General features: G+C 50.7%; 1 protein-coding gene across 1 annotated transcript in view; it reads left to right on the top strand.

Moving 5' to 3' along the window:
* Positions 1-19,997, top strand: part of Gns (glucosamine (N-acetyl)-6-sulfatase) — a 40,080-nt gene extending 20,083 nt beyond the window's left edge. The window contains exons 9-14 of the mRNA XM_059245741.1: positions 646-749; positions 7,575-7,676; positions 12,842-12,949; positions 13,613-13,723; positions 14,898-15,058; positions 17,749-19,997. Coding sequence (XP_059101724.1) covers positions 646-749; positions 7,575-7,676; positions 12,842-12,949; positions 13,613-13,723; positions 14,898-15,058; positions 17,749-17,830 — 668 coding nt within the window. The 3' untranslated portion in view covers positions 17,831-19,997. The remainder of the gene's footprint in view (positions 1-645; positions 750-7,574; positions 7,677-12,841; positions 12,950-13,612; positions 13,724-14,897; positions 15,059-17,748) is intronic.
* Positions 19,998-26,844: the final 6,847 nt, after the last annotated feature.

Genomic DNA, 26,844 nt, shown 5'->3' with positions numbered 1-26,844 from the left:
GCTAGACGTTGACGCTGACGTCCTGGTTCTGTCCTCGTGGTGTGTCTGTGGGAATTCCTCAGGAAGGCCTTACCTCCTCCCTGGCCTTGTCCGCAGTACATCAGGGGAACTGAGTATGTTTTTCTCTATGTGGCAGTGTTTGGAGTGACATCATTCACCTGGGTCAGGTCACAAGTGCATTAGTGTTTACACATGTGTCTCTCATTCCTTCCAAGACATTCTCTGCTGAGTTTGTCCTGTTTAGAACAGACCTTCTTAGTTACTTATCTGGAGAAGGTAAACTCATTGTTTTTCTTGTCTTGTCTTGTGAAAAGAAACCCAGGCGAGTTTCAACTTCTATTATAAAACCAGAATTAAGGGGCTGGAGAGATGGCTCAGTGGTTTAGTAGAGGACCCGAGTTCAGTTCCCAGCACCCATGTCAGGTGATCTGTAACTCCAGCTCTGGGAGGTCCATCATCTCCTTCTAGCCTCCAAGGGCATGCACACATGTGGCATACATTCACACAGATACATGCGTAAACACACACACAACACATAAATAAAATATAAATCTTAAAGCATCCTTTTAGTTTTTCAGCGGCTGAAATGGTGTATGTGCCGCACCCCCGTCCTGGCTCTGCGTGACTCTGTGCGTTTTGTTTCAGGGCAGTTCTCTTTGCCAATAGACAAAAGACAGCTGTACGAGTTTGACATCAAAGTGCCACTGTTGGTTCGAGGGCCTGGCATCAGACCGAACCAGACAAGCAAGGTAGGTGCCGGGCCGCGGCTGACCCTGTGGACGGGTGGCGCTTGCCCTGAGAAGGCGGTTTTTCCTCCCGGAGAGGAGGGCTGGTCCGTGGTGTACACTCCTCTGCCTCTGTGAACCTTGGAGAGAGTGGCGTTTCCCTCCCCCAGCTGTCCACTGCCACGAGTGTGTCACACCAGCATGCATGTGTCACACCAGCATCCGCAGCCTTGGTTCACTTCAAGATTGACTTCTGGCACTAGTGAGTCTCGGGAATCACCATCTCAAATTGTGTGGGGTTTTTTCTTTGCAGTTTTCGTGTGTGTGTGTGTGTACATGCACATGTATATGCAAACATGTGGAGGCCCAAGGTTGATATCAGTAATCATCCTTGATAATCTTCCACCATATTCATTGAGGCAGGATGTCAGTCAGACTCAGACCCCACTGATAAAGCTAGCTTTGCTACCCAGCATGCTCTGGAAATCCCGTCTCCACCTTCCAAGGTTGGAATTAAGATCAGGCTGCATGCCCACCTTGGCTTCTGGAGATGTGAATTCTGGGTCCTCACACTTGCATGCCAAGCACCAAGTGCTGACTGTGAGCCCAGTCCTAACCTCTGAAATTATGAAGGAAGACCATGGCGTGCGCTTGGGCAACCTCCAGAAGGGTTTGGATTGACCTGTGGTGTGAACAGACACTGCTCTTCATTCCCCTTTCAGCTTAGGCGGTGGAGACCTGGTGTAGGGCCCTCGTGTCCCACAGCAGAACTACCCAGGCTGTGCATGTGAGAATCCCCGGGTGTCTTGTTAAAATGCAGGGTCTAGCCACGCACCCCCAGGTGGTAGCTGCTGCTGACTGACCTCATTTGAGTATAGTGTGAGGCTGTGGAATATTTGACTTTCCCTAGGGGTTGTGAACAAGTGTCCATTCACCCCCAACAGGGCACTGAGAGCAAACCTGGGAGAAGCTGATGAATCAGTGCATTTACTGGGGTTCCTTAGGGAGGCTCAGGAGCCTCATCGCGGGAATGTCCATCCCAGACAGCTCCAGCAAAGAGAGTCTCCTCCATTCCACCGACTGTTGCCGCTTGTTTATATAAACCTTAAGAGGAGGGAGGGGCTTGTGAATCTGGTCACTTCCTGAACTTCCAGAATCTTACTTCCCACTCTCATGAGTCCACACACAGGAGAGCCCGTTCAGGGTTTCCTCTTACTCACTGACGCGTTTCCACTCTGCCCCTCCTGGCCTGTTGTGCACAGCACATCCTTTTTTTTTTTCTTTTTTTTGGTTTTGGAGACAGGGTTTCTCTCTGTAGTTTTGTGCCTTTGCTGGAACTCGCTCTGTATCCCAGGCTGGCCTCGAACTCACAGAGATCCGCCTGGCTCTGCCTCCCGAGTGCTGGGATTAAAGGTGTGTGCCACCGCCACCTGGCATGTGCAGCATATTCTGTGGCTCCCATTGGTCTAGTGTCTTGGCCAACCGTCACTTTGTTCCTAGAGGCAGTGGCCGGCCCCCTTGATCCTGAACACTTCTCTCTGGTGGTCAGGAGATGACAGCCGTCTCTCTTTCCGATTCTATGTTGTCCCCTAAGTGCTGGGACCAGAGAACATGAACAAACACATAAAGCTAAAGTTGTAAGGTGGGTTTCCAGAGGACCCGCACTTCCGGGTATGTGGGAGGTCCAGGCTGTGTCTGGGGGTGGTGGGCGCCGATGCTCACCTCGCCTCCGACCTCACCCACTTCCTGTTACCGTGCTCATGGCGCAGCACTTTTAAATTGCTCCCAGGAAGGTAAAGCGGCCTTCCTGGCCATCATTTGTGTTACATTTGCTCTATTGAGACCTGTGTCCCACCACAAGTTCCGGCACTTTGTGCCCAGGTCACTCCTTTCAAAGCGGGCAAGCTGGGCAGGCCAGCGACCTTCAGTGTGCCTTCCTGAGGGTGGCCTTGGAGCTGAGGGCGGGGTGCACATCAGCAGGACGTGTACTTCTGAGAATCGGGAGCCTACGGCTGCGTATTCTGTGGGAAAGAAACCGAGTGGAGCAGAGTGAAAAGTGTCTGTCAGCCGCGGCAGGAGGAATGACCAGTCCTTTTCATCAGCCTCCTCTGCACATATTAAGATCTGAAACCTCGCCTCCTCTAATCGTTTAAACGGTGTCTAGTTCCTCAGAGCTGTATCATGTCGACAGGTGGTGGTCTGAGTTGTGTGAATGAACTCACTCAGCCCTCGGAGCCCAGGAGGTCATGTCCTGTCATCCCCATCCTGTCAGCGAAGAAACAGGGATCAAGGGAATTGTCTGTCTGTCTCACATAATTTAAAAAGCAGAGCCCTGCTTGGAATCCAGACAGTCTGGCTCAGAGTCCACGTACTCTGGCGATGGGTGTTTATTTGGTACTTTTTTATGTTGGCATTGCCCACCTGCAGTCCTGGGCAGAACAAGAAGCAGCCAGGGAGGATCAATTTGTAAATCCTTTGTCTGAGAAGCCAGGAAAGTTTAGCTCCAGCAGGCGAGGTTGAGGAGGCTGGAGTCACACGGTCTGTGGACCCAGCACTCGGAGCCGGACAATGAGCAAGCAAAGATGTTAGAGCAAGCAAGCAGGGGGAAGGCAGCATTGGTACCGGACCGCTTCCCCTCCCAAGGGAACCGATCCCCTCCGGGCTTTGGCGTGAGGCTGCTGCTTCTGACTGAAGTGCCCACCTCCCCAGCCTGCTTGTCCTCACAGACTCTGGAGTGGGGTTCCCCTAGGAAGTGTCTTCACATTCTCCCCTGCCTGGCACCCATACCTCTCTAAACCTTCGTCCTGCTCTCAGCTGGTTTCACATCCTGTTGAGTTTACTTCCTGTTACTATCTGGTACCCTAAAGAGAGGAAAGATGTAAGCCTGTAATTCCCCACCCTCCATGTGCACTGGGGTTCACCCACACTGGTAAGGTGGACTTCGTAAGTAGAGTCAGGGCTCACGCCTTGTGTCTGTTCTCACAGTGGGGGTGTCGGCACACTTGCTGGGCTGACAGGTGTAGTAGGAGAGGTGTGAAATGCCTGGGGACCGAGGCTGCTCTGGCAGAGAGTGCCAGTTGTTCCCAGCACCGACAGGAAGGCTTATACACTCCGTAACTCAGTGCTGGGGATCTGGTGACACCAGGGGTGGCCCCAGCACACACATGTACATATGTGTGTGCAGGCATGTATGTGGGGCACTCAGACACAGGAGATCTAAAGTCTTTTTTAAAAAGAATGTCAGGGAACATTACTGTGTGTTGGCAATCACCATCTGGAGCCGGAGGCTCCGACCCGTGGCCTGAGCTACCTGTCGCTGCTCAGAAGGGGGATTGATTGCGTCTGTGGATGCAAAGGTTGGCTGCTTTTCTCCTCTGGCTAGACGTTAGTCTAGGTCCAGATTTTGAGTTGCAGTTCTTCAGAGGGGTTTTAGAACAGGGACAATTTCAGAGCAGGTCTGGCCCAGGGAGAGATGATGTGACCGGAAGTCAGGAGGCCAACCCTTAGCTCTCAGACTCTGACAGAGAAAGCCTTGCTCTTCCTGGTGCTCAGATCGGGACAGTGTTGCATCTCCAGTCTGTGTGTGTGTTTGCGTGCGTGCGTACGCGTGAGTGTGTGCACATAGACCAGAACAGGGTGTCAGATCCCCTAGAACAGTGCTTCTCAACCTGGGGTCGCATAGCAGATACCCTGCATATCAGATATTTTTATTACAATTCATAACAGCAGCAAAATTACAGGTCCTGCGTTAGGAAGCTTGAGAACCACTGAGCTAGAGTAGGGGCAGGTGTAGGCACCCAGTGTGGGTGCTGGGAACTGAACTCAGGTTCCCTGGGAGAGCGGCAAGTGCTCTCAGCCGTGGAGCCAGCTCTGGAGCCCCCTCCCCTGTACTCCCTGTAACTGGGTAGACACCCTGGGCTTCTTCCTGGGCAGAAGGGCTAAGGGCAGAGCCACTTTCCTGTGGTGGTGATGGTGGTGATGGTGGTGATGGTGGTGGCGGTGGCGGCGGTGTAGTGTCAGAGCCTAAGTGTCTGGAAAGCTGACTGTGTTCTGAGAGCACGCCGCCCTGTTTTCAGGATGTTGCGGGGTTGTGTTTCTTTCACAGCTGATGTTAGGCTTCTGTGAGACCAAGGGTGGACTCAGCGCTCTCTTGAATTTTCTGCTCATCATGATCTGTGTCCGTGAAAGGTCTCTAGGCTCCTCAGACAGTATGTGCACATTTTGTAACCATCTGCTTCATAGGCAAAAATCCTGTCCCACTTAGAGAAGACACAGTAGTTCCATGTCTGTGGGGAGAAAGTACCCTGGGGACACATGTGTGTTTGTGGAACTTACGCCACCACACCTTAGTGATTTGTGCTGGAGTAGACAGGCCTTGCCACTGAGCAAAGTCCATTAGAAAGGGCAACCATCATGCAGCTCTGGAATTGGAAGTGAGTTTTGGTGAACCTGGCCGTCACATTTTCATCCTGGGTTTCTGATGCTTTAATATTTAGAGTTTATCCAGTGGGACGGCTCCTGCTCTCGCCCCTGGACTCTGAGGGCTCGTCTTTCCCCTCCTATGCTGATCTCTTCATAGTTCTATCCAGACTTGCCAACTGTCAGCCAGGCTGCTCAGTTCACCCGGGGTCTGGGAAGAAGGAAACTGACCCGGATTTGTGGGCCTTGCTGCTCTCTGGAGACAGCTCCGGTGAGCTTTCCAGTGGCATATGCGTTGCTGCTCCCTGAAGTGCCTCGTGGAACAGTAATCCATGACAGCTGCCGAGACACACTAATGGATCCAGGGCCAGGTTGTGTGTCACCGGCTCTCCCAGCTACTAGGAAATCTGAGCCCCGATGAACAATGCCGTGAAGATGCTCTTGCTTTTCATACGGGCCCTTCTGGTTTGGTTTTAAATTTAAAATGACAGTTAATTGATTTTTTTTTTTTAAATCTCCCTCTTTGGCTGCCTAAAAAGTTTTCTCCATAGTGTCAAAGACTTTCTATATTGTGTGTGTGTGTGCGCGCACACTGGAGTGTGCGCACAGGCCAGAGGACAGCCTCAAGTGGTGTTCCTTGGGAGCTGCTCGCCTCGGTGCTTCGTTCTGAGACAGGTTCTCTCTGTGTATCCTCGGCTGTCCTAGAACGCACTCTGTAGACCAGCCTGGTCTCTGTCCCCCAGAGACCCGCCTGCCGCAGCCTTCCAAGTGCTGGGATTAAAGACATGTGCCACCACCGCCCGGCTTCTCAGCTTGTTTTTTGAGAAGAGGTCTCTCTGACCCGAAGCTCACTTGCCCTGTAGGCTGAGCTGCACATAAGCATGAGGACCTGGGTTTGTTCTCAGAATCCACACGGAAAAGCCTGTAATCCAGCACAGGGGCGGCAGGAGGCAGGAGCCCGGAGCCTCTCTAAGGCTTGCTGGCTTGGCAACCCAGCCAGTCAGTAAGCCCCAGGCAATGAGAAACTGTCTTGGAAGAGCCACACACACCTGAGGTTCTGGCTTCCACACACACGAAATACAATTTTAAATTCTTGACATTAAAACTGACCCAGCCCCCACTGTGTTTAGATGGAACCATGCTGGTTTAGGTCCTTAGAGGAACTGTATACAGAAGGAATCCAGTCTTCTAAACCAAGAAAATAAGGCAAGGTGAAAATGTAAGACACTGTTCTGGTTTCTAGAATGCTTGTTTTAATTTTTTTGTATATGTGTTTATTTATTGTATGTATATGTGTATTGTGTGCATGCATGTGTCATGGTACACAATTCAGGGGACAGCTTGGGGAAGGGGGTTGATTCTCTCCTTCCATCGTGTGGGACCCAGGATTGAATTTAGGGCATAAGCTTGGTGACCTCTGCCCTCTGAGCCGTCAGTCACATGGGCCCTAGAATGTTTCCATTAAAACAGGTGTTTTGTGCTCGTTAAAGTAATTTGCAGATCAATTAGAGTAAGTATTCTGCAGCCTTCATGGCCTATTGCAAGACCAGGCAAGTGGTACACACCTGTGATCCCAGCATTGAGGAGGCCAAAGATGAGAATCACAAGTTTGAGACTAGTCTGGGCTACCTGGCATACCCTGTCTAAAGTAAATTGAGGAGGGGCGGTAGTATTGTCACTTTGAAAGCTATAAAATGAGCTCATCTTTCTTGGTATTGGCAAACATCCAAACTTTGAGGCTTTAATAAAATGTGGGTGGGGGACAGCCTAGTCTATGTAAGTGAGTTCCAGAACAGCCAGGGCTGCTAGGAAAACCGTGTCTAAAAAAAAGAAAAAAGGAGAGTGTTAGTGGGGCTAGAGCAATGGCTCAGCAGTTAAGAACAACTGTTGCTCTTGCAGAGGACCCGGGTTCAGCACCCACACCCCACACCGGTGGCTCATAACTCCAGTTCCAGGGGATCTGATGCCCTCTTCTGGCCTGTGTGGGTGCATTTACATCTATGCAGGCAAAACACTCATACACATAAAATAAGAATATATAAATCTTTTAAAAAAAAAAGTAAGGAATGCATGTGAGGTCAAATTTAGTAAAGGAAGGTGAACGTCAAGTTGGAAAATAATTGGTTTGCAGCAGTGGTCAGCAGTGCCCCCATGGTTCATGATGGAGAAATGGCAGACGTTTTTTCAGATGGTCTGATAGTGACCGTGTGGTCAGATGCGTGCGTGCGTAACTTCCGCATGCATTTGTGGACACCTGACAAGCCTGTGTCTTCAGCTGTAGTTGAGTGTCTGGAACTGGGAGGAGGGGACGGGTTATCAGAAAGTGATGGTGATGGTGCTGTTTGTTTCTGGTGGGTCGTTCAGGGTCTATGAGCTGGAAAAGGAAGGTGGGATCAGTTGTGCTCCAGACTCTTTTCCTCACTCGTACAGATGCTGGTCTCGAATATTGACTTGGGCCCCACGATCCTGGACCTTGCTGGCTATGACCTGAATAAGACACAGATGGATGGGGTGTCCTTACTGCCCATTCTGGTGAGTATAAAGCCACAAAAAACCAGGGCCAGAACTCTGAAATAAACCCCAGGTAGACAAAGAAAAGTTGAAGTTACTAACTCTCAAAGGAGGGGATTTGTCTCGTGCCTTGTGGTGGAAAGGAGTTTCCTAAATGAGAGGACTGACTGGACCACTTGTCACCTCCAGCCTTCTGTATTCTTTCCCCTCACCTCCCAGAACAAACCAAAGGTGACCCACGGGTTGAAAAAAACACTTGCAACTTACATACAAGAGGACAGTTGAAAGCATGGGAGGTCTTAGGGAGAGAGAGGTTGACACCCAGGTAGAAATAAGCCAGAGAGTAGTGAGTTAACCACCTGTGGAGGACGGAGGAATGGCCCAGGTCAGTGTGGAAGGGTCACCTCAGTGATGTCATCAAAGAGATGCTGAAGTAAAGGAGGCCTGTGTCGCCTGCAGAGTGGCAAGGACTGAAGATGAATGCCCAGTGTTGCACAAGTCTGAGAGTAGAAACGTGCTTGCACACTCTTCATGAGGCACAGTCAAATAACTGGCCTGAGTGTAATTAGAAAGATTGCATTATTAGCAGGCTGCTGCTGCGGCTCATGGCAGAGCATTTACATAGCATACAAAGGCCTTGGGTTCTTTCTGAAAGGGGGGTGGGTAGAGGAGGAGGAAGGAGAAAGATGAGGAGAGATCAGTATTACCCACACTGATGCTGCGTCTCCTCGTGGTCCCCACGCTAATTAGCTGTGTTACCTTAAGTCTTGCTTTGAGCTTTAACCACACACACACACACACACACACACACACACACACACACACACACACACGATTCTTCAGTGGATCTGTCTGGGCTTTTTTAAAATTCTGTCTTTGCAAGATGGATCCATACTGTTCTGGGCTACCTGATACTCTATTACCTGAATACATCATACCCAGCTGTCCATCTCTTCCCGGGTAGTGTCTGTGCTGGTCTGGCTGTCGTGGTAGCACCACCGCCCTCGCCCTCCCAGACACACTGTCCATCCCTTCTCTCCTGGCTGCTTTCACTCAGCTTGTCTCTGGAATCCTCCCCATTGCAGCCTGTATCTGTCCTTCGTTCCTTCCAGCGTGCTGAGTACCACCCTTCCCTCCCCTCCAAGGAGACCTGGCACTCTGTATTCATCACCCGGGTGTGCAGGCCTAACCCTGTTGTGAACATTCGTGTGAGTCTCTGTGTGCCCAGTGTCCCTGTGGTGACTATAACTCTAGCTTTTCAAAGACCCCCGACTGTTTACCGTGTCATGTATTTCCATCAGCCTTGTGCAAGGGTTTGAATTTTCCCGCACCTTCAACACTTGATCCTTTGTGTTGTGTGATCATAGCAGGTGTGGAAGCGTCTCCCCGTGGTCCTCCTCAGCAGTTCTGTAGTCACGATAGGCTCCTTGCCGTGTGCTTACTGGTGAACACATCATTGTTGACGAGTCGTCTGTTCAGGGCCTTCCCCCACTTTCAGTTGCGCTGTGGGTGAGAGAATCTGCTCTGTCTTCTCCCCTGTGAAGCATCTGTGGCCGCCCCTGCTGCTCTGCCTGCGGCTCCCCTTTCCTCTGCTATATGGCAGGAAAAAGCAGGAGTTGGCCGCTCGTTTTGGTAGTCAGTGTTCTTTGGTGTGCATGAGGAGCACACATCCATGGGTGTAGACGTGTATGCCGAGGTCAGTTTTCAGGGGTTGGTCCCCACCTCCTCCTTGTTTGAGATGGTCTTGGTGCTGCTGGGGAAGCCAGGCTGGCCGGCCCACGAGCTTTAGGAGGGCCGCCTGTCTCCAGCTCCCATCTTCCCATGGAGAAGGGGGGGATTGTAGATGTCTGTGCTGCTCTGCAGGCTCTGGGGATCCGAACTCAGACTGTCAGGTGTGTGTGGTACGTGCTCTCCCCACCGACACGCCTCCCCAGCCCTCTTCGTGTCTGATTTATGAAAACACCTCGACATTCCAAGTTGGAGATCTCTTCCTTGATTTTCTTCCATGGGTCTCACAGTTCTGTCTCTTGTGTGTCTGGGAAGATTTTCCTGTGGTTTTGGCCAGGAATCATATTTTTTCTCTGTAGGTACCCAGGTGTCCCTCTGGCCCACTGGCCCTTGCTTGCTGTACGTCTTTGCCTTCAGACTGGTAACCAAGTCTGTCTCTGTGGGTCTCCCTCTCTCCACATTCTGTGTTCCATAGAAACCTGAGAATCGGCTTTGGGCTGGGAACGCCTGGGATCTGTGGATCAGTTAGGGAAACTGATCTCTTTTAACTTCACATAAGTCAGGGCCAGGCTAAAAGTCACTGGGTTGTACAGAAGGAACCTCTGCACATTTCTGAAAGCGCCACCTCACACTTTGTTCCCTGTTAGCTCTGTTTTTGAGGTTGTTATTAAGAAACACATATTAGGCCAGTTAGATGGTCACATGTGGCTTTTTAAGTGAACTACAGTACAATGCAGAGTCATTAGTTCCTTGATTGCATTAGCTTCGTCCTGTGGGCAGACCAGCAGCTCACACACCACAGCCTCAGGACCAGATCTAAGCCAGCCCTGGCTTTGAGAGTGAAGGCCGATTGGAGTAGAGTCCCACTCACCCTGAGATGAGTAGATGTCACAGATCACATAGGTGTAGGACATAAATATATACACATAGGCCTTTTCAGAAAAAAAAAAAAAAAAAAGGCGTTATTTCATTGACATAGATGCTGGGTGGACATGGCAGCCCACCTCTGACTCCAGCACCAAGAGACTGACAGGATCCCGAGACCTTGCACCATCAAACTTGCCTGCTCGTCTGTCTCCAGCTTTGCCACCTTGATGGCATGCGGCGGCTTCTCTCAGTCACTTAAGTGACTTCACGTCTACACGTCCAGTAGAGAGATCAGGGGTCATGGAATCACCGCAGTAGGAGTTTGAATGGAGAGGAATCCAGATGACGGTCTTTGGGGACGCATTAGGGACTTTCTCTTGCCTCCTGGCTGGTGTATAATCCTTCATCCGCCTCTGCATTTCATCACATGTAAACTTCTTTCCCAGATGTTGGCTTGACCCGTCCAGCAGGTCAGGTTATTCGAGGGTCTTGAGGAGGGAACCACCTGAAAGCCAATGGGGGCGAGAGAAGAAGGAGACCAGGCGCATAAAGAAAGACAGAGTCAGTCTGAGTCGCGTCAAGGTCTCGTTTATTGGCAGGGTGTTGCAGCTTATAAGCAGGATTTCAGGCAGGGAGGGGGAGCAGGGAGAGTGGAAAAATTTTCTTGAGAAGAAGTCAGGTTGGTCCGAGGGTAGGGTGTTTCTTTGGTCCCAGGCTTCTGCAGCTGGCCGATTACAGTTTATGCCAAGTGGTTTATCTAAACGTAAATTTGGTGGTTAGGCCAAGGACGCCCTGTTTTTGCAAGACTCCACTAAGCAGAAAAACTTAAGACATAACAGTCCTGGGTCAAACAGTCCTGGGTCAGTCTCCAACATTGGCTGCTGCCTCTTCATGTTTCCTGGGAATCTCTGCACATTGACAGGGATGTCTGGGGAGTTTCTTTGCTCTTTTCTGCAGTTCTGCACAAAGGTGGCATAAGTAGACATCTTTTCTTCTTGTTCCCTGGTCTGTGCTGCCTAGGGCATGACTCCCCAGCTGAATACTAGCTGCCTCAAGCACCCCAGGAATGTCTAATGGGATGTTAATTCATGCCGAGTCTCAACTTGGTCCCCGTTATAATCACTTGGGGAAACAAGATACTATAGTGCTGGGTCCCCCTCCCCTGAGAGATGCTGATTTAATTGGCATGGGCAATTTTTCAGGTTCCTTCAAGTCTCTGCAGGTACTCTTCCTCTCTAGACACTTGATCCCCAAGTGTGGGACTCTGAGGTCTACCCACGTATGACTTACAGCTCTCCCCAACTCTAGCAGTTGTGAGCAAGGACGAGGTGGCCCTTCTGCGGTCTCCAGTGACTCAGAATCTGAAGCCTAGACCGGCACAGTTTTGTTCAAGTTTTAGTGTGTAGCCGTGAGTTAAATAATCCCCACTGCTGACTCTCCTTTCTTGGCATTCACGGCCTGTGTTAGCTAACACCCATCCCCCACTAGGTCTCCCAGGTGCGGTGTTCTTGAGAGGCATGGATCTCAGCTGACATCGGGGATGCCCGTGGGCTCTCCACCTGCATTGAAAGCTGAGGGTTTGCATTATAATCGATGCTGATGTTAGAACCACACCAACCAAGGACGGATCTAGAGATGAACAGGAAGAGGCCGAAGGCAGACCAGATCAGAAGGACCCTTGGGTCCTGCTCATGGTTTCCTAGATATGAACGTCCCCTCTGCTGCTTGCCTAGCATGTGTGAGACCCTGCCTCGGTCACTAGCACCAGGAACAATATTCCGAGGGCTTGAGATGGTGTCAGGCACTCTGCCACCCAGCTGCTGAGGAAGACATTAGGCTGACCTCTCAAGTGCAGCCTTGCTCCGTCCCTTCCTCAGAACCATCTCCTGCCTGTTACTCTTCAGAGACGGGTCTCTCTGTTGCCCAGTGACCAGGGCTCAGTCATCCCTCGTGCCTCAGCCTCCCCAGTCACTGGTACTGCAGGCTTGGGGCCTCCTGACATTCAGGCCCTGGCTGTCTACCCTCCCCTGTTCCTGCTTCCTCCTCTTGGAAGCTGGGGTTCGTGACCCACCTGGATCCATGTTCTCTGCCATCCTGAGTTCATCTGCTCTTGATCTCAAACTTGCTCCTGTTCTTTTCCAGTGTTCGCCTGCGTGGCTCAAGTGTTTGCGTTTCCAATGCTGCCGCCTCTCTCCGCACAGCTAACGTGCAGCGCAGTAAACGTGGTGTGTGGGTTGTGCTTTCAGGGTGTACACCCTGCACGGCCCGTCTCTCTCTCTCTCTCTCTCTCAGGCCTGCCCAGGGTAGGCACTGTTTGCACTGACCTTGACTAGAACCATGCACCGCTGTCCGTTCCTGTTCAGGTGCTGCTTCCTTCCCGCCGGCACGCTTCATATACTGCCCTGTAAAGGGATATAAGACATTCTAAGCATCTGGCCATCACTTTGAAGACCAAAGCCCAGAAATGACATCAGTGGCTCTCATACGCATGCGCAGAGTGAGCTGTCCAGAGGCCCCTCGGGCAGCAGAGTGAGAACTGATCCTCACCTTCAGTCCGCACCTCACAGAACCCACCTTTGCTCTTTTTCTAGAAAGGAGCCAGTAACGTAACCTGGAGGTCAGACGTCCTGGTGGAATATCAAGGAGAAGGCCGGAACGTCACTGACCCGACCTGTCCTTCCCTGAGTCCTGGAGTGTCTGTGAGTAGCAGCTTTCTCACCCCGAGGCAGGTGCCGGATTAGCTGCCCCAGGCTCCCGAAAGGTGCTGCCAGCATCAGGCTCCGTCCCCCCTCCCCCCTCCACACACACCTTACCCTCTCTCCGCCTGGTACCGTTTGGCTAGGCGCACTGCCAGAGGAACTGATGGAGAGACGGGGTTCGCCCCTATGTGCCATCACAGGGGCCTCACACTGGCGGCACCCAGGCAGGTCACGCAGATGGTGACAGCCACATTGACCTGGCCCCGGGAACACTGAAGTGTTCTGAGTAAAGGACCCAGCCCGGCGTGGGGGCACAGACCCTTAGTCCTCGGTCTGGAAGGCAGAGACAAGTGGACCTCTGCGTTCCAGGCCAGCAGGGACTACAGAGTGAGCCCCTGGGTGGTTTGGTTTTGTTGTGTTTTTCTAAAATGTGTGTGTAAAACACAACACAGCCAACTGTAGGCTAGCAGAGCCTGTGGGAACCTGGAGTTTGGTTCTTCGTAGTGCTGGGATCTTGGGGCCCTCTCTGTGCTTTTCTTCTTACCCCAGGATGGCAGCTCCAGACCGTCCTTCAGAGAGTCCCCCTCCCCGGCGACTGGCTTCAGCCAGCCTTTTGTTACTATGGCAGAGCAGTCCTCATTTAACTTGTGAACTCTTCCGCAGCAATGTTTCCCAGACTGCGTGTGTGAGGACGCTTACAACAATACCTATGCCTGTGTGCGGACGCTCTCGTCCCTCTGGAACCTACAGTACTGCGAGTTTGATGACCAGGAGGTAAGGGGCTTGGGCCTGGTCGCCTCCCCCACCCCACCGTGTCTGTTGCTTGGGCTTGGTGGCGCAAGATCGATTCTAGAGCACTACCCAGGAAGGTGAGTGTCTTCTCTACACTTCCCTGACATCTCACACAGTTCACGAAACAGTCTCCTCATTCTCTGATTTTTCTCCCTGGAGTCTTCTCTGCTCACCTCCTCCACATCCCGCACAGCTGACTTTCAGAATGGCACATGCCTGGTCTGTGGGCTTCCCGGGTTGTAAAGTGAGGCACCTCAGCATCCCAACAGGCTGGCCAGCATCTGACTTGACAAAGAAGCTCCCTTTGCTCACACAACAGAGGCCAGACAGGCTGGAAGGGCCATCCTTGGGAGAAGGGGGGGCCCGGGCCACACTGATACTTGTGGACACCAGGGCCATGAAGTCACATGCTGGTGCTCAGCATGCGCTCACCAGCCCTGTCCGGCCCCTCCTCTTACCGTCTGAAGTAAACGCTCACCTATGTTCTTCGGAAATAGACTCTCCCTTCCTTACAGCTCGGCAGCACATTGAGGAGGAAGCGAGCTTCGCTGCAGCCGAGCTGCCCTTCCCCACGTCTGTCTGTCTGTCTGTCTGATAACACTGAGTGGTGGTCTGAGGGCAGCGGTTTGAGGCCGTCAGAGGTAGCACTTACCTCCCACGTCCTGGCTTCCGTTGGACTCCATCTGGAAAACAGGATGCAGATGAGAGGAAGAACTGAAGCCAGGCAGGAACTACCCCAGACTACTCTCTCAGATAGGAAGTGGTTCACGGGCCAGAGTCAGAGCCGACCTCGCCTCCGTCCTCACTTGAATCCCGGCCTCTGAGGCCCAGACGGCTTCTTCCCCACTGACCAGCTGCAGTGCTGTTTGGTCCTGAGGCCGGGCCATCGAGGGCCAGCTCCTGTTCACCCTCTAGAGGGTCCTAAGTTACTCTCTTGAAGACAGCAGTGGACGGTGGCCCCAGCTCAGCACGGGGCTCTGTGTCCAATGCAAGTGAACCCCGACACAGACAGTGTGTGAAGCCTTAGACCACGTGATGAATGGGCCTTGGTTTCTCGTCTGTTTCTTCCCTTTCCGTTCAGAAATAATTGCCGTAGGAATATTTTCTCAACATAACCTTTGCTCTTTTCCTTTCCTCCGTCCTCCTCTGCCTCTAGGTGTTCGTAGAAGTCTATAATATAACTGCAGATCCAGACCAGATCACCAACATTGCTAAAAGTATAGACCCAGAGCTTTTGGGAAAGATGAATTACCGCCTGATGATGCTCCAGTCCTGTTCGGGGCCAACCTGCCGCACTCCAGGAGTCTTTGACCCTGGGTAAGTGGCTGTCTTCAGTCACTCTGCTATTGTCTGTAGAGGTCACACTCTTGTGGAAGAGAGGGAGGCCATTGGCTGCTGAGGGAGGCCTGGAGCTGTGTGTTCTGCTGCTTTTCAAGGGAATGCCGTGTTCTTGCTGTGTCAGCGTGTTGTGCTGGGAAAGTAAACCGCTTGGCACTTGGCTCTCTGCCAGTGGCTGCTGAGTCCGCAAGCGCAGCCCTGCTCTCCTGTCCCCAGAGTTCTCCTTGGTCACACTGGTCAGCTCCGGCCCGGTACTGCCCTGGTCCTAATGCTTCCGAGAGCATACCGCTTCATTTCTTTTTTTTGTTTGTTTGTTTTTTTTTTTTTTTTTGTTTTTCGAGACAGGGTTTCTCTGTGTAGCTTTGCGCCTTTTCCTGGAACTCACTTGGTAGCCCAGGCCGGCCTCGAACTCACAGAGATCCGCCTGGCTCTGCCTCCCGAGTGCTGGGATTAAAGGCGTGCGCCACCACCGCCCGGCCCGCTTCATTTCTTAGGAATCCAGAGTCCTAAACATGGATGAAAACGGATAGGAACTCAGACGCTGAATAGAAAGAACCCTACTGCAGTGTGTTAAGTGTGAATGGCACTTCTCACCTGTAAGGCCACATGTGCCTCGCACTCTGGAACTGCTTACACAGTACGGGGTCTACAGGACACTGGCTGCCACTGCCCGTGCATTCATGCTGCACCAGCAAGAAGCATGCCACTATTTTATGCTTGAAAATTAGGAAGATGAAATCAGCATGTCACTGGGAAAAGATTATTTCAGCTCTCAAAGCGATGTGGGGGTGAGGAAAGTGAGGTGTCCAGTTGACTGACGGACGGTCAGGTATAACTTAGCCTTCTTCATAGTGGATTGATCTGTTCTCCAAATTAGAGATGAAGGAATATGAATCAGTAGAGAAAAAGGTACACAGATTCCAGACTGCCATACTCACAGTAGAGTGCTCACCTACATTCTCACAGGACCCCCTGGCTCAAGTCCCAGCTTGAAGTTTTTTGTTTTGTTTTCAGAGAGCTCTCTGACTGTCTTAGAAGTTGGGATGTAGACCAGGCCGCCTCTGCCTTCCCGGGTGCTGCTGGGATTAAAGGCACACCACCATCCCTTGCTTAAAAAAAAAAGGAAATAGCTGGGCAACTGTATAGAAAGACAGTGTTTGTCACAGCTTTATCTAGCTGAAGCAAGTGTGAGTGTGGTGAGGCTGGGCAGTCATTTTCCCTGAGCAGTGTTCAACCTCTCTGAAATAGGTCAGTCTCCAAAGCACGGACGGACGTGGACGTCAGCGCCCACATGCTGACTTTGCTCTCATGTTCCAGCCATCCCAGTGACTTAACACTTTGAACCATACAGTCTTGGGCTGGCTCTGGGAACTGAAAGCCAGAGTCTAACTAAACCCTCAAAAGGAGATGGAAGGAGTCTCCAAAATTAGGACATGTGGCCAACAACCCCGGTGACTCTGCTCCTGGAACACAGACCTCCCACCGCGTCTGGCCAGCCAGAGCAGGGTGGCTGCAGGTGCTGGCTTGTTTCTGGGCATCTGGATCAGTGGTCTGCTCTCCAGAGAGCCCTCAGCCCTAACATTTCAAGTCAGGAAGTTAACTAGTATGATTTGCCCAGGGGTCACCTCTGAAGCATGGATTCGTCATGGTCCTGTTCCCCAGCACTGATTAACCCAAAACAGCCTTTATAATTCACCCCGGATGCTTATTTAATGCGGAAGACGCAGGCTTTGTGTGCTCTTGTTGACCTGAGCTATGTAAACACCAGCCGAGTTTGTTTCTAACTCATCATCCAGGTTATTCTTTTCTACCAAACATTTGGTCTTCAGAGTCCTCTGCAGTAGGTCATCAGACTAGATCCTGTAGGGACAGCCGTTGGCACCCAGCCACACACGTTCCTGTCACTGCCGTGGCCGGATGGTCCGGTTGTGCCTCTTCCTGTCCTCCGGCTCTTCACAAAGTGTTGCTGCAGCAGCTGACCCATACGCAGGAGCAAGTGTGAAGTCGTGCAGCGTGTTTCCTTCCGGTCAGCACGTGGAAAGCCCACGTCTGGCCAGTCTGTATTTTTTTTTTTTTGGTTTTTCGAGACAGGGTTTCTCTGTGTAGCTTTGCGCCTCTCCTGGAACTCACTTGGTAGCCCAGGCTGGCCTCGAACTCACAGAGATCCGCCTGTCTCTGCCTCCCGAGTGCTGGGATTAAAGGCGTGTGCCACCACCGCCCGGCGAGTCTGTATTCTTTATAAAGTCCTAGCTGTTCCCTCTGAGGGTTTACATGAAGGCCTTTCTGTTGGATGACCAGAGACATTTGGAGTTGTCTAAATTTATAAGCTAGGTTCAGGCACCCATCTGAGGTCCATGTACCTGAGGACTGTCCCTTAACCCACCTGCCTTTAATCCCAGCACTCGGGCCCGAGGCAGCAGATCTGTGAGTTTGAGGGCAGCCTGGTCTGCGTAGATATTTCCAGGCTAGCCAGGGCTGTGTAGTAATTTCTTTTTTAAAGAACTATTAACGTGTTCTCAGCTCCCAGCCTGCGTGGAAATATTTTCACCTTCAGAAACCACGTTTATAGTCCTGCCTCCTCCAACCAGCTCCTGCCCACTAGAGAGTAGGCCAGGAAGTCTCCATGGCTGGCTAGAGTTCATGTGACATCCTTCTCTTCCTTCTCTCAGGTACAGGTTTGACCTGCGTCTCATGTTCAGCAATCACGGCGGCAGCGTCAGAACAAGAAGATTCTCAAAGCATCCTCTGTAGTGACGGTGCCCAGCCTCTGCAGTTGGATCCTCGCACACCCCTTTCTCATGAAGTGGTTGGTAGTAGGAGCCCATGCCTGGAAGAGCTCTCGCCTGGCTGTTTAGAGTCCTGTTGGAAAAATCACCCGGTCAGCTGACTTCCAGTACTGTGAATCCACCCCTGTGTCAGAAGTGGCTGATCCTGTCTCTTCCTCAGATGACAACCAACACTCCTGAGGTCTTCGTCCTCTCCATGTCCCTTCATCTTGGGTGGGCGCAGTGTGTGATGATCTCCCACATGGTCAAGTCTAAATCCGTAAAACTGTTCAGGTCAATGGCAGTACTTGAGGGCAGAAAGAAAAGGCCTTTTGGTCTGTAGCTCAGCCCCACATCAAAAGTCCTGTATAGCATTTCCGCCCCTCACTGTCAAAAACACACACAGCCCTGAAAAGAACTGTTTGTGGAGATGTAGAGAAAAGATGCTTCTAACTTCCATCACAGTGTGGTAAACATGCAGCTTGTCACCCAAGCTCTGTCCTATTTTGCTGGGATCCTGGGCTGTGCTGATGCAGCAGCAGGCTGTGGGGGGTCAAGGTGAATCCCCGGGAGCTCTGGAAGTCATCGGCTCTTCAGTGGCCCCAGCGGCCGTGAGTGCTGGGAGGCACTGGGGAGAGGCATGCCGGGGGGAGGGCTGCACAGAAGTGCCTGTCGGGAGGGACCTCAAGTGTGGCTGCTGCCACTTGAGATGACAGTCACTGTCAAGGTGACTGGCTGCAGTTAGCTGCCATTCTCATTTAAAAGGTGATAGTGTCTCCCGGTTGGTGTGAAGGACCAGCAACTTCATCCCCCCCCTCCCCCTCCCTGTCACGAAAGCTCTTGAGTTTCCAGTCGGTATTCCCCTGCCCAGGGTTCCTCGCTGCCCAGAACGACATCGTCCTGTCCCTTCACTGAAAGACCAAGTCCACTCTGACATTTCCCGGAAGGGCCGCGTGCTGTTAGGACAGCAGAGGAGGAGGGAGAGCCGGGTTAACCTGTTCAGCTTAGGCACTGAGTGACCCGAGCTTCACACGGCCTCTGTCCGGCTTTAAACACTGCAACCCACGGCTAGACGCCACTTGGGGATGCCAGAGGCCATGTTGGGGTAATAGCCATGGAGTTGATTCCTTTACCTCATGTGACCCCAGCAACTGCGGTGACACTGAGAATCTGGCCATGGAGGGAAAACGTTTTTAAGTTACAGAACTGAATATGGGTACTGGCTCCATTCACTCGCCTGGGATTCTAAACACCATCAGTCTACACTAGTGAAAGTTGACCATAGCTGTCCCCAAATAAAAAGTAACCAGCTCTTACCAGGCCGTGGACTGTGATGTCATATTCTTCAGTTTTGTGGCTGGCTCCTGAAAGTAAGCAAAGCCAGAATTGACCGGTCAGCTGCCACGAGGGTTTCTACCTCGCTGTCCGTACAGTCAGGGGACGCAGTCGGGTGGTGGGACAGTTATGGTGCCATTCCTGCCAACACCGGAGTGGACCTCAGTTTATCCTGACAGAGTGCAGCGTGCACGGCTTCCCACCTACAAGGGACGCACGGCAAGAGCCCTGCAATCTGTACTCATGTGAATTTTGATGTCTCCTTTGAAGGCTGGGGCCGTGTCCGCTGGTGCTTTTCAAAATAGAGAACCATAAAACCAAAATGGAATGCAGGGACTTTGCCTTAGAAGATTTCCTGTTTCAGAACTGTCCCTCAGACACAATTTCAAAGTCGGGTACATGTTTAGAGTGTCTTTGGGCTTAACAAAAGGTACTGTTGCAACACCTTTGGAATTGTCAGCGCTAGGGTTTTTGTACGAAATAGTAAGGGTAGCTGTGGAAGTTACACCTTAACCTGTGAGAAACATTCAGAAGTACCTGCAGACAACGTTTTTTCTTTAATGAAAGGTGGTGGGCCAGACTCCTCAAGAGAAAGCACAGGGGGTACCCAGCCGAACAGCACTGGGGTCACTGGTACGCTGCCGTTCTTCAGCTCGCCAGCACCTTCTGCTCAATGGACTGAATTCCCTTCTCAGTATCACTTGTTCAAGACGTTCCTCTGCCCCGGCGCTCTGTCATCTCACTCACGTAGAAAGTGCCCTTCAAAGGACCCTGTTCACTGCTGCACTTTTCAATGATTAAAACTTATTTCTGTTCTAGTGGGAATGTGTCCTTTGTTTGAGTCCACAAGTAGTCCTCACAGGGCGTGAGGAGGTGGCTGCTTCCTGGGGTTTTGTGGGGCTGGGGACCAGACTCAGGGCTGACATATATCAGGTCAGATGACCTTTACGCTACTGTGTGAAGATCATCACCGACCTAGCAGTGAAAATGGACCATTTCTGGGCTGGAGAGATGGCTCAGAGGTTAAGAGCACTGACTACTCTTCCAGAGGTCCTGAGTTCAATTCCCAGCTACCACATGGTAGCTCACAACCATCTGTAATGAGATCTGGTGCCCTTTTTCTGGACTGCAGGCATACATACAGGCAGAACACTGTATACATAATACATATTAAAAAGAAAGAAAATGGGTCATTTCCTCATCTATGGTCTCCACCTGGAAAGCTCTCACATACCAGTCCCTCCTAATCATCCGGGGCCTGGATAGCTCAGTGGCTAAGAACAGTTGCAGAGGACCCCAGGTTCAGTTCCCAGCACCCACGTGGTAGCCAACAGCCATCTGTAACTCCAGCCCAGGGGGTCAAATGATTCTTCTCAACTCCACAGCCTTCGGCATGCACACAAATACATGTAAAATAGTTCTTCAAAGAAAAAACATCCCGATAAATCATTTTCAGCTTCTTGGCCAGCTTTTAAGTAAACAGACAAACTCACCTTTGAAGATGCATTGTGATAGCCCAGGTGTTGGAGCCATTTCCCTAAAAGAAAAATCACATCTTGCAGGAGTCAACAGACTTTCTTAAAGGGATAAATACCAAACATTCTAGGCCTACAGGAGACCTAGTCTTTGCCGCAACTACCCTGCTGTTGAAACATTAAAAATAACTCAAAAGGGGCCCCCTGGCGGTGGGACCAGAATCCATCCCTGGTGCGTGGGCGGGCTTTTTGGAACCCACTACCTATTCTGGGACACCTCATGCAGCCTTGAGGCAGGGGGAAGGGCTTAGACTTGCCTCTACTGGATGTGCCTCCCCCATGGGAGGCCTTGCCTTCTTGGGGGGGGCAGTGGAGGGTGGTTTGGGAAGGGGAGGCTGGCGGGGGTAGGAGGAGGGAAGAGGGGGATCTTTGATTGGTGTGTAAAATGAATGAAAAATTTTTCTTAATAAAAAAATAGCCCAAGAGCTGGGACCACAGCTCAGTGGATAGATGCTTACCTCACACGCACAAAGCCCTGGGATCGTCCCCATTAGCAAGTAAACTGGGTGGGGCAAGGCATCTTCAGCTACAGAGTGAGATTCAATCCTGGTAAATAACTGTGTGAGGCTCTGTTCCAACTTAGAAAAACAAACTGGCCACAAATTACCAGCCCCAGACATAGTGGGTTACTTCATAGACCAAGGAGATGTTAGCTGTTGAAGCCTTGACAGGTTGCTGTCTGGGAAAGATCACTTCGGGGCTGCAGAGATGGCTGACAGCCTATGCTGCTCTTGCAGAGGACCCAGGTTTGGTTCCCAGCCACCCAATGTGGGTGGCTCACAACCACCTGTAACTCAAGCCTCAGGAGAGCCAACACCTTCTGGCTTCCATCGGCACTACACACATGCACAAACCCACACATATATACACTTAATTGAAAATGAAAATCTTTAAAAAAAAAAATTGAGTGTACCACAATGTCAAGATCACCCCTATGAATCACAAGCCTGTCAGCCACCCCCTCACCCCTGCTCCCACCCACATAGGGGTCAGGCAAGTCCCACACTGAGGGGACACACTTGGGTTGTGTTGCAGGTGAGGAGCGCTAAGCTGAGCAGCCTACTGGTTTATAGCAAGCCTGCTCTTTGCCCCAGAGGAAGCCATTACCTCATCCATCAACGTTGATCACTTGCCAATGGCCCTGAGACGTGGTGGGCATAAAGTGTTCAGGGGCTTGCGATTGGGATTCCAGAGTTGACACTGGCCCAACAACCCTTAGCTGGATGCAGTCCCTGCCCTGACCACAGCAGAGTCTAGAAGCCAGGGCAGCCATCCACGAATGCTGTGATGTGGCAGGAGAGCTGCTCTTTAACCCTGTGTTTAAGGTGAGGGGTGTGTAAAGGTAAGTAATGAACGCCGTGCTTTTATATATTCTGTACTGTGTGCGTGCATACATGTGCCAAGGGGTGTGTGTGCCCGTCAGAGGACAACTTCTGACAGTTCTTTTCTTCCACCATGTGGTTCTTAGGGATTGAACTAGAGTCCTCAGGCTACACTGGAAGCATCTTTACCTGTTGGACCATATACTTGGCCCAAGCATTAGCCTTTCGACAGAGAAGATACCAAAGTCTTAAAGCGATGAGGAGGGAAAGGTAATATCAGCGGCAATGTTTAGATCAGGCCCTTGAGCGATACCTAGTCCTAAATAGAAACTAAAGGTTCAGTGTGATCACAAACTACCCAGAAAAAAACACAAAAAACGGAAGACATGCAAATCCCACTCTAGGAAACAGGAGACTTAGCTCTATCTCACTGGAATGCCAACAGCGGTCAGCACAGACTCTCCTGGGGGAAGACCTAACATCTCACCTGGTCCCACTGACATGGTACCTGTCCCTTGGAGCCAGATTCCCTGCAGAGGTCTTTGTGCCCCTTCCTTTCTCCCTGCAGTGGGTCTCAAGGGCTGTCCATATGCATGCAATGAAGTCAGATCCATAAACCACAGAATTCATAGGACCCAAGTTTGGAAACCCTGTACTGAACTCTCCTGGAGGCTTTGGGAACGGCTGTAATTAGACTAGGTTAGGAAGTAGGACCAGGTGTGGCAGTACACAGCCCCAATCCCAATACTCAGGATGACTTGGGCCAAGGCCGGTGTTGGCTACATAGCAAGACCCTTTGCAACAACCACCAAAGTTCTGGAGAGATGGCCTTTAATCTCAGCACTCGGGAGGCAAGGGCAGGCTGACCTCTGTGAGTTTGAGGTCAACCTGGTCTACAAAGCAAGTCCTAGAATAGCCAGGGCTACCCAGAGAAACCCTGTCTCGAAAATACAAAACCTCATAGGCCAGGAGTGGGAATGTCCACCTTTAGTCTGTCTGTCCCTGTCTCAAAACCACAATAAGAGTCACTGGACAGACTTCCCCCTTCAGCTTCATCTATCAAAGCTCACAAAGCTAGTTAGTAAAATATAGATTTTTAAAAATCAGAGTTTCAAAGATTAAAGTTGAGAATGATGGGGCCACACCTGTAACCCCAACACCTGTGAGCCTGAGATGATTGCTGTAGGTTCTAGGTTAGGCTGGGCGGCATAGTGATTCTAGGCCATAGCAAAACTTTGTCTCAAAAAAAAAAAAAAAAAAGATGGAGCTTTAAGTCCATCTCCCCCCCTCCCCTTTTTTTGGCCAGGGGTGGAGGTGGGGGTTTGGGTTAGAATAGGGGTGGGGTTGGAGCAGTGTTGAATAGTTCTGACTTGACACAAGCTCGAGCCATTTGGGGAAAAGGAACCTCAATTGAGAAGGTTTCCCCCACTAGACTGAACTGTGGGTGAGCCTGTGGTACATTCTTGATAGATGTGTGAGAGCCCAGGTCACTACAGGTGCTACCACCCCTGTACCGGTAGTCCTGGGTGTATAAAAATGCCAGTGGTGTCAACCCTAGACGGGTGGTCCCGAATGGTTAAGAAAGCAGGCTGAGCAAGCCACGAGGAGCAAGCCAGTGAGCAGCACCCGAAGGCCTCTGCATCAGCTCCTGCCCACAGGTTCCTGCCTGGAGTTGTTGCCCCGACTTCCCAGGAGGATGGACTACAAGCTGTAAGGTGAAATAACCCTTTCCTCCCCAAGCTGCTTTTGGGCCTGGTGTTCATCACAGCAACAGAGATCCTAACAAAGACAGGGGTGTTACTAGAATTGAACCCTAAAACATCCTAAGCCTGCTCTACCGCTGAGCTATAGCCCCTGCCCCAAATCCATTTTTCTGTTGAACTCCACTCTTTCTGTGGTCTGTAGGGTGTGGCCCACCTTTTTGCCAAAGCTTATTTAATTACAGGTATCGGGACAGAGCAGAGCTGGCCAGTGGGAAAGATTCAACGTGTCTCCAAAGGGGACAAAAATACATCGTCCGGGTACAGTGAGCCACACCTGTAATCCCAGCATTAGGACTTAACCAGCGTGTGATCCTTCCTCCTCAGTTCTTATCTCCCAGGAGGCAGGAGGATTGCAAGTTCAAAACCGAACAGCTAAAACATTCTGCAGCAGCCTGAGATGCATTACGAGACCTTGTCTCAGGAAACCAAGGGCTGCCGATGTTGCTCGGTGGTAGCGTGGCCCACTGTGCACCAAACCCTAGGTTTAATCCCCAGCACCACCTCCACCAAGTTTATGTCGATGACATACCCAAGAATATAAATGAACACCAGCCCCCACCTATTGTTACTAAAAAGAGTCCATGTGTCTCTCTGGGACGGATGCTAAATGTACTCAGCACATGTTGGAAAGTATTTTAATGGGCTTCCCTGGCTGGCAGCTCATCAGTCAACCCAAATCTCTAGTGTGTTTCTGTACAGCTTAGACTGTCAGGCACCTGTTAGCACTCCCCTACCCCCACCCCCAACCCCACCCCACCCTGGCCTCCTCTGAGCACTGGGAAAGCAGCTCAGACACATGTTGATTCTATCCTGCTTATGCTCCTAAGACGTCAGCGGCTTTGTGTCCTTGCCTCCCACCTCCCCATCAGCAGCATCTCCCACGCTATGTCTTCAGTCAGTGTGACACTAGGGATCTGGAATGAGTGACAATGGCTTAATGAGAGTCACTTCTCAAGGCAGCCAGCCAATCACCGCCTTCTGTACTGTCCCAAGATGCTTCCACAAAGAAAGAAGCCCACGGTGCCACGGTGAGTCCTCCACACAAAACGAGAAGGGAGAAGCTCCAGGTCCACGATGCTGGCCCCCTTTATCCGCCCAGCAGTGCCCAAAAAGCCCTGCCCAGAGCTCAGCCCCGGACACACGCTGCAGCAGGACAGACAGCAAGCTGCAACTGGGTGTGCCTGGAGAGCGGGGACCCTTACGTCTTGAGAGCTATGGAGACAGGACCTCGCTGTGTGGCCCAGGCTAGCCTTGAAGCCACACAGCTTCTGCCTCCGCTTCAGGAGTGCTAGGATGACAGATGTAAGCCTCCATGCCCTGCTTAGGGAGGGGGTGGGAGTTTACGGGCATGGAAACACTGGCAAGAAACAAAGGTCAAAGCCTCCAACTCTGGCCTATGGTCTGGATCACTCTTTATCATCCTGATATGACAGCCCAGTGGTGCTGTGGAACAATCTTTGTACACTGTGAATATGTGTTACTCTCATTGGTTAATGAAGAGCTCACTGACCTATAGCTGGAGAGGAGAGATTAGGTGGGAGAGCTGGACTAGGAGAATTCTGGAAAGAAGAAGGGCAGAGTCAGAAGAGTTGCCAGCCAGATGTAGAGGAGCAGGACATGTACAAAATGAGGTAACTAGCCATAAGACATATAGCAACACATAGACTGATAGAAAAGGGTTGAATTAAGTTTTAAGAGCTAGTTAGTAATAAGCCTGAGCTACTGGCTGAGCATTTGTAATTAATGCAAGCCTCAGTGTGTTTATTTGGGAGCTGCTGGTGGAACAGAAACTTCTGCTAACAAACAGCGCCTAATGTGGAACAACAAAGATCTACATAAAACCAGAGAAAGCTTTAAAAAAAAAGGTTCTAAACACACAAAAAAGGAGCCAAACGTGGCTTCCTATTCTCGTGTCTCTCATGCCAGCCATGGTACAAAGACACATCTCCTGGCAGCTGCCAGCACGCCGTGAACTAAGCTGCCTGACGGGTTCCCGGAGTCTCTCACACGGGCCGCAGTACAGAGAGGCATCTCCCAGCCACTGCCTGTGGGCTTAAGCAGCCACCTCAAGCTTTGCCAACATGATGCATGGCAGGTTTGGGGTTTCGCTCATGCCAGCAAAAAAGGTTACAGATGCTCAGTAAAACAGACCCAGACAGAAAAAAGCTCTAAGCAGGTTATAGTGTGTTTAAAAATATACATAGGCTTGGGAGAGAAAAGGGAGGGTACACACACACACACACACACACACACACACACACACACACACATATGGAGAGAGAGGGAGAGGGGAGAGGGAGAGAGAGAGAGAGAGAGAGAGATAGTTTTAAAATAGTAAAGTCCTTAAAAGGGGAGTAAAGTAATATAAAAGAAATAAGCCACAAAATACACAGACAGTCTGGATCCTATATGTTGTCTTTAAATTTTTTGGCTGCTAAGAGACACTGGATTATGAAAACTGATAGATCAGGGACGACCCCCTGAAAATCCTGGCTCCAGACATAAGAAAATGAACCTAGAGGAACTGCAAGATACCTGAGTACATTTTACCTGCTCAAACATAAAACAAAAAAATCATCTTTGGCTGACTTATGTACAATGCACAATCTATACTTGTATTAATGCAGATATGTATGTTACCTTTAAAAGTTTATCTATTTTTCAGAGCAAGGGTACCAGACACCAATAGTGATTCAGCATCCACAACAGTTCAAGGCTACTGACTGAGATGATCCAGCCTCACAAAATACTCCAGCCAAGACTTAACAATTATCCTAATTTTCTCCAGTTTCCCCCCAAGATTACCAGTGCCTCAAACAACAGGAAGTACTCTAGAGAATGACACCCACATTGCCAAAAGATGGATTATGGATATTTATTATCGTTGAAGGGGGTTTGGTTACAAGTTATTATTGGTAATAGTAAAAAAAAGAAAAAGGCTAAACAAAAGAGTTAAATTCAAAGATCTCCTTCTAAAGAAAAAAAGAGGATATGATACAGAAATGATAGGATAAAAGGGCAGATTATTGAATCTACTTTTTTTAA

This window comes from Peromyscus eremicus, chromosome 18 (genome assembly GCF_949786415.1).
Source record: "Peromyscus eremicus chromosome 18, PerEre_H2_v1, whole genome shotgun sequence".
Lineage (NCBI taxonomy): Eukaryota > Metazoa > Chordata > Mammalia > Rodentia > Cricetidae > Peromyscus > Peromyscus eremicus.
Note: the sequence above shows the minus strand (reverse complement) of the source record. Positions and strands in the feature narration are given on the sequence as shown.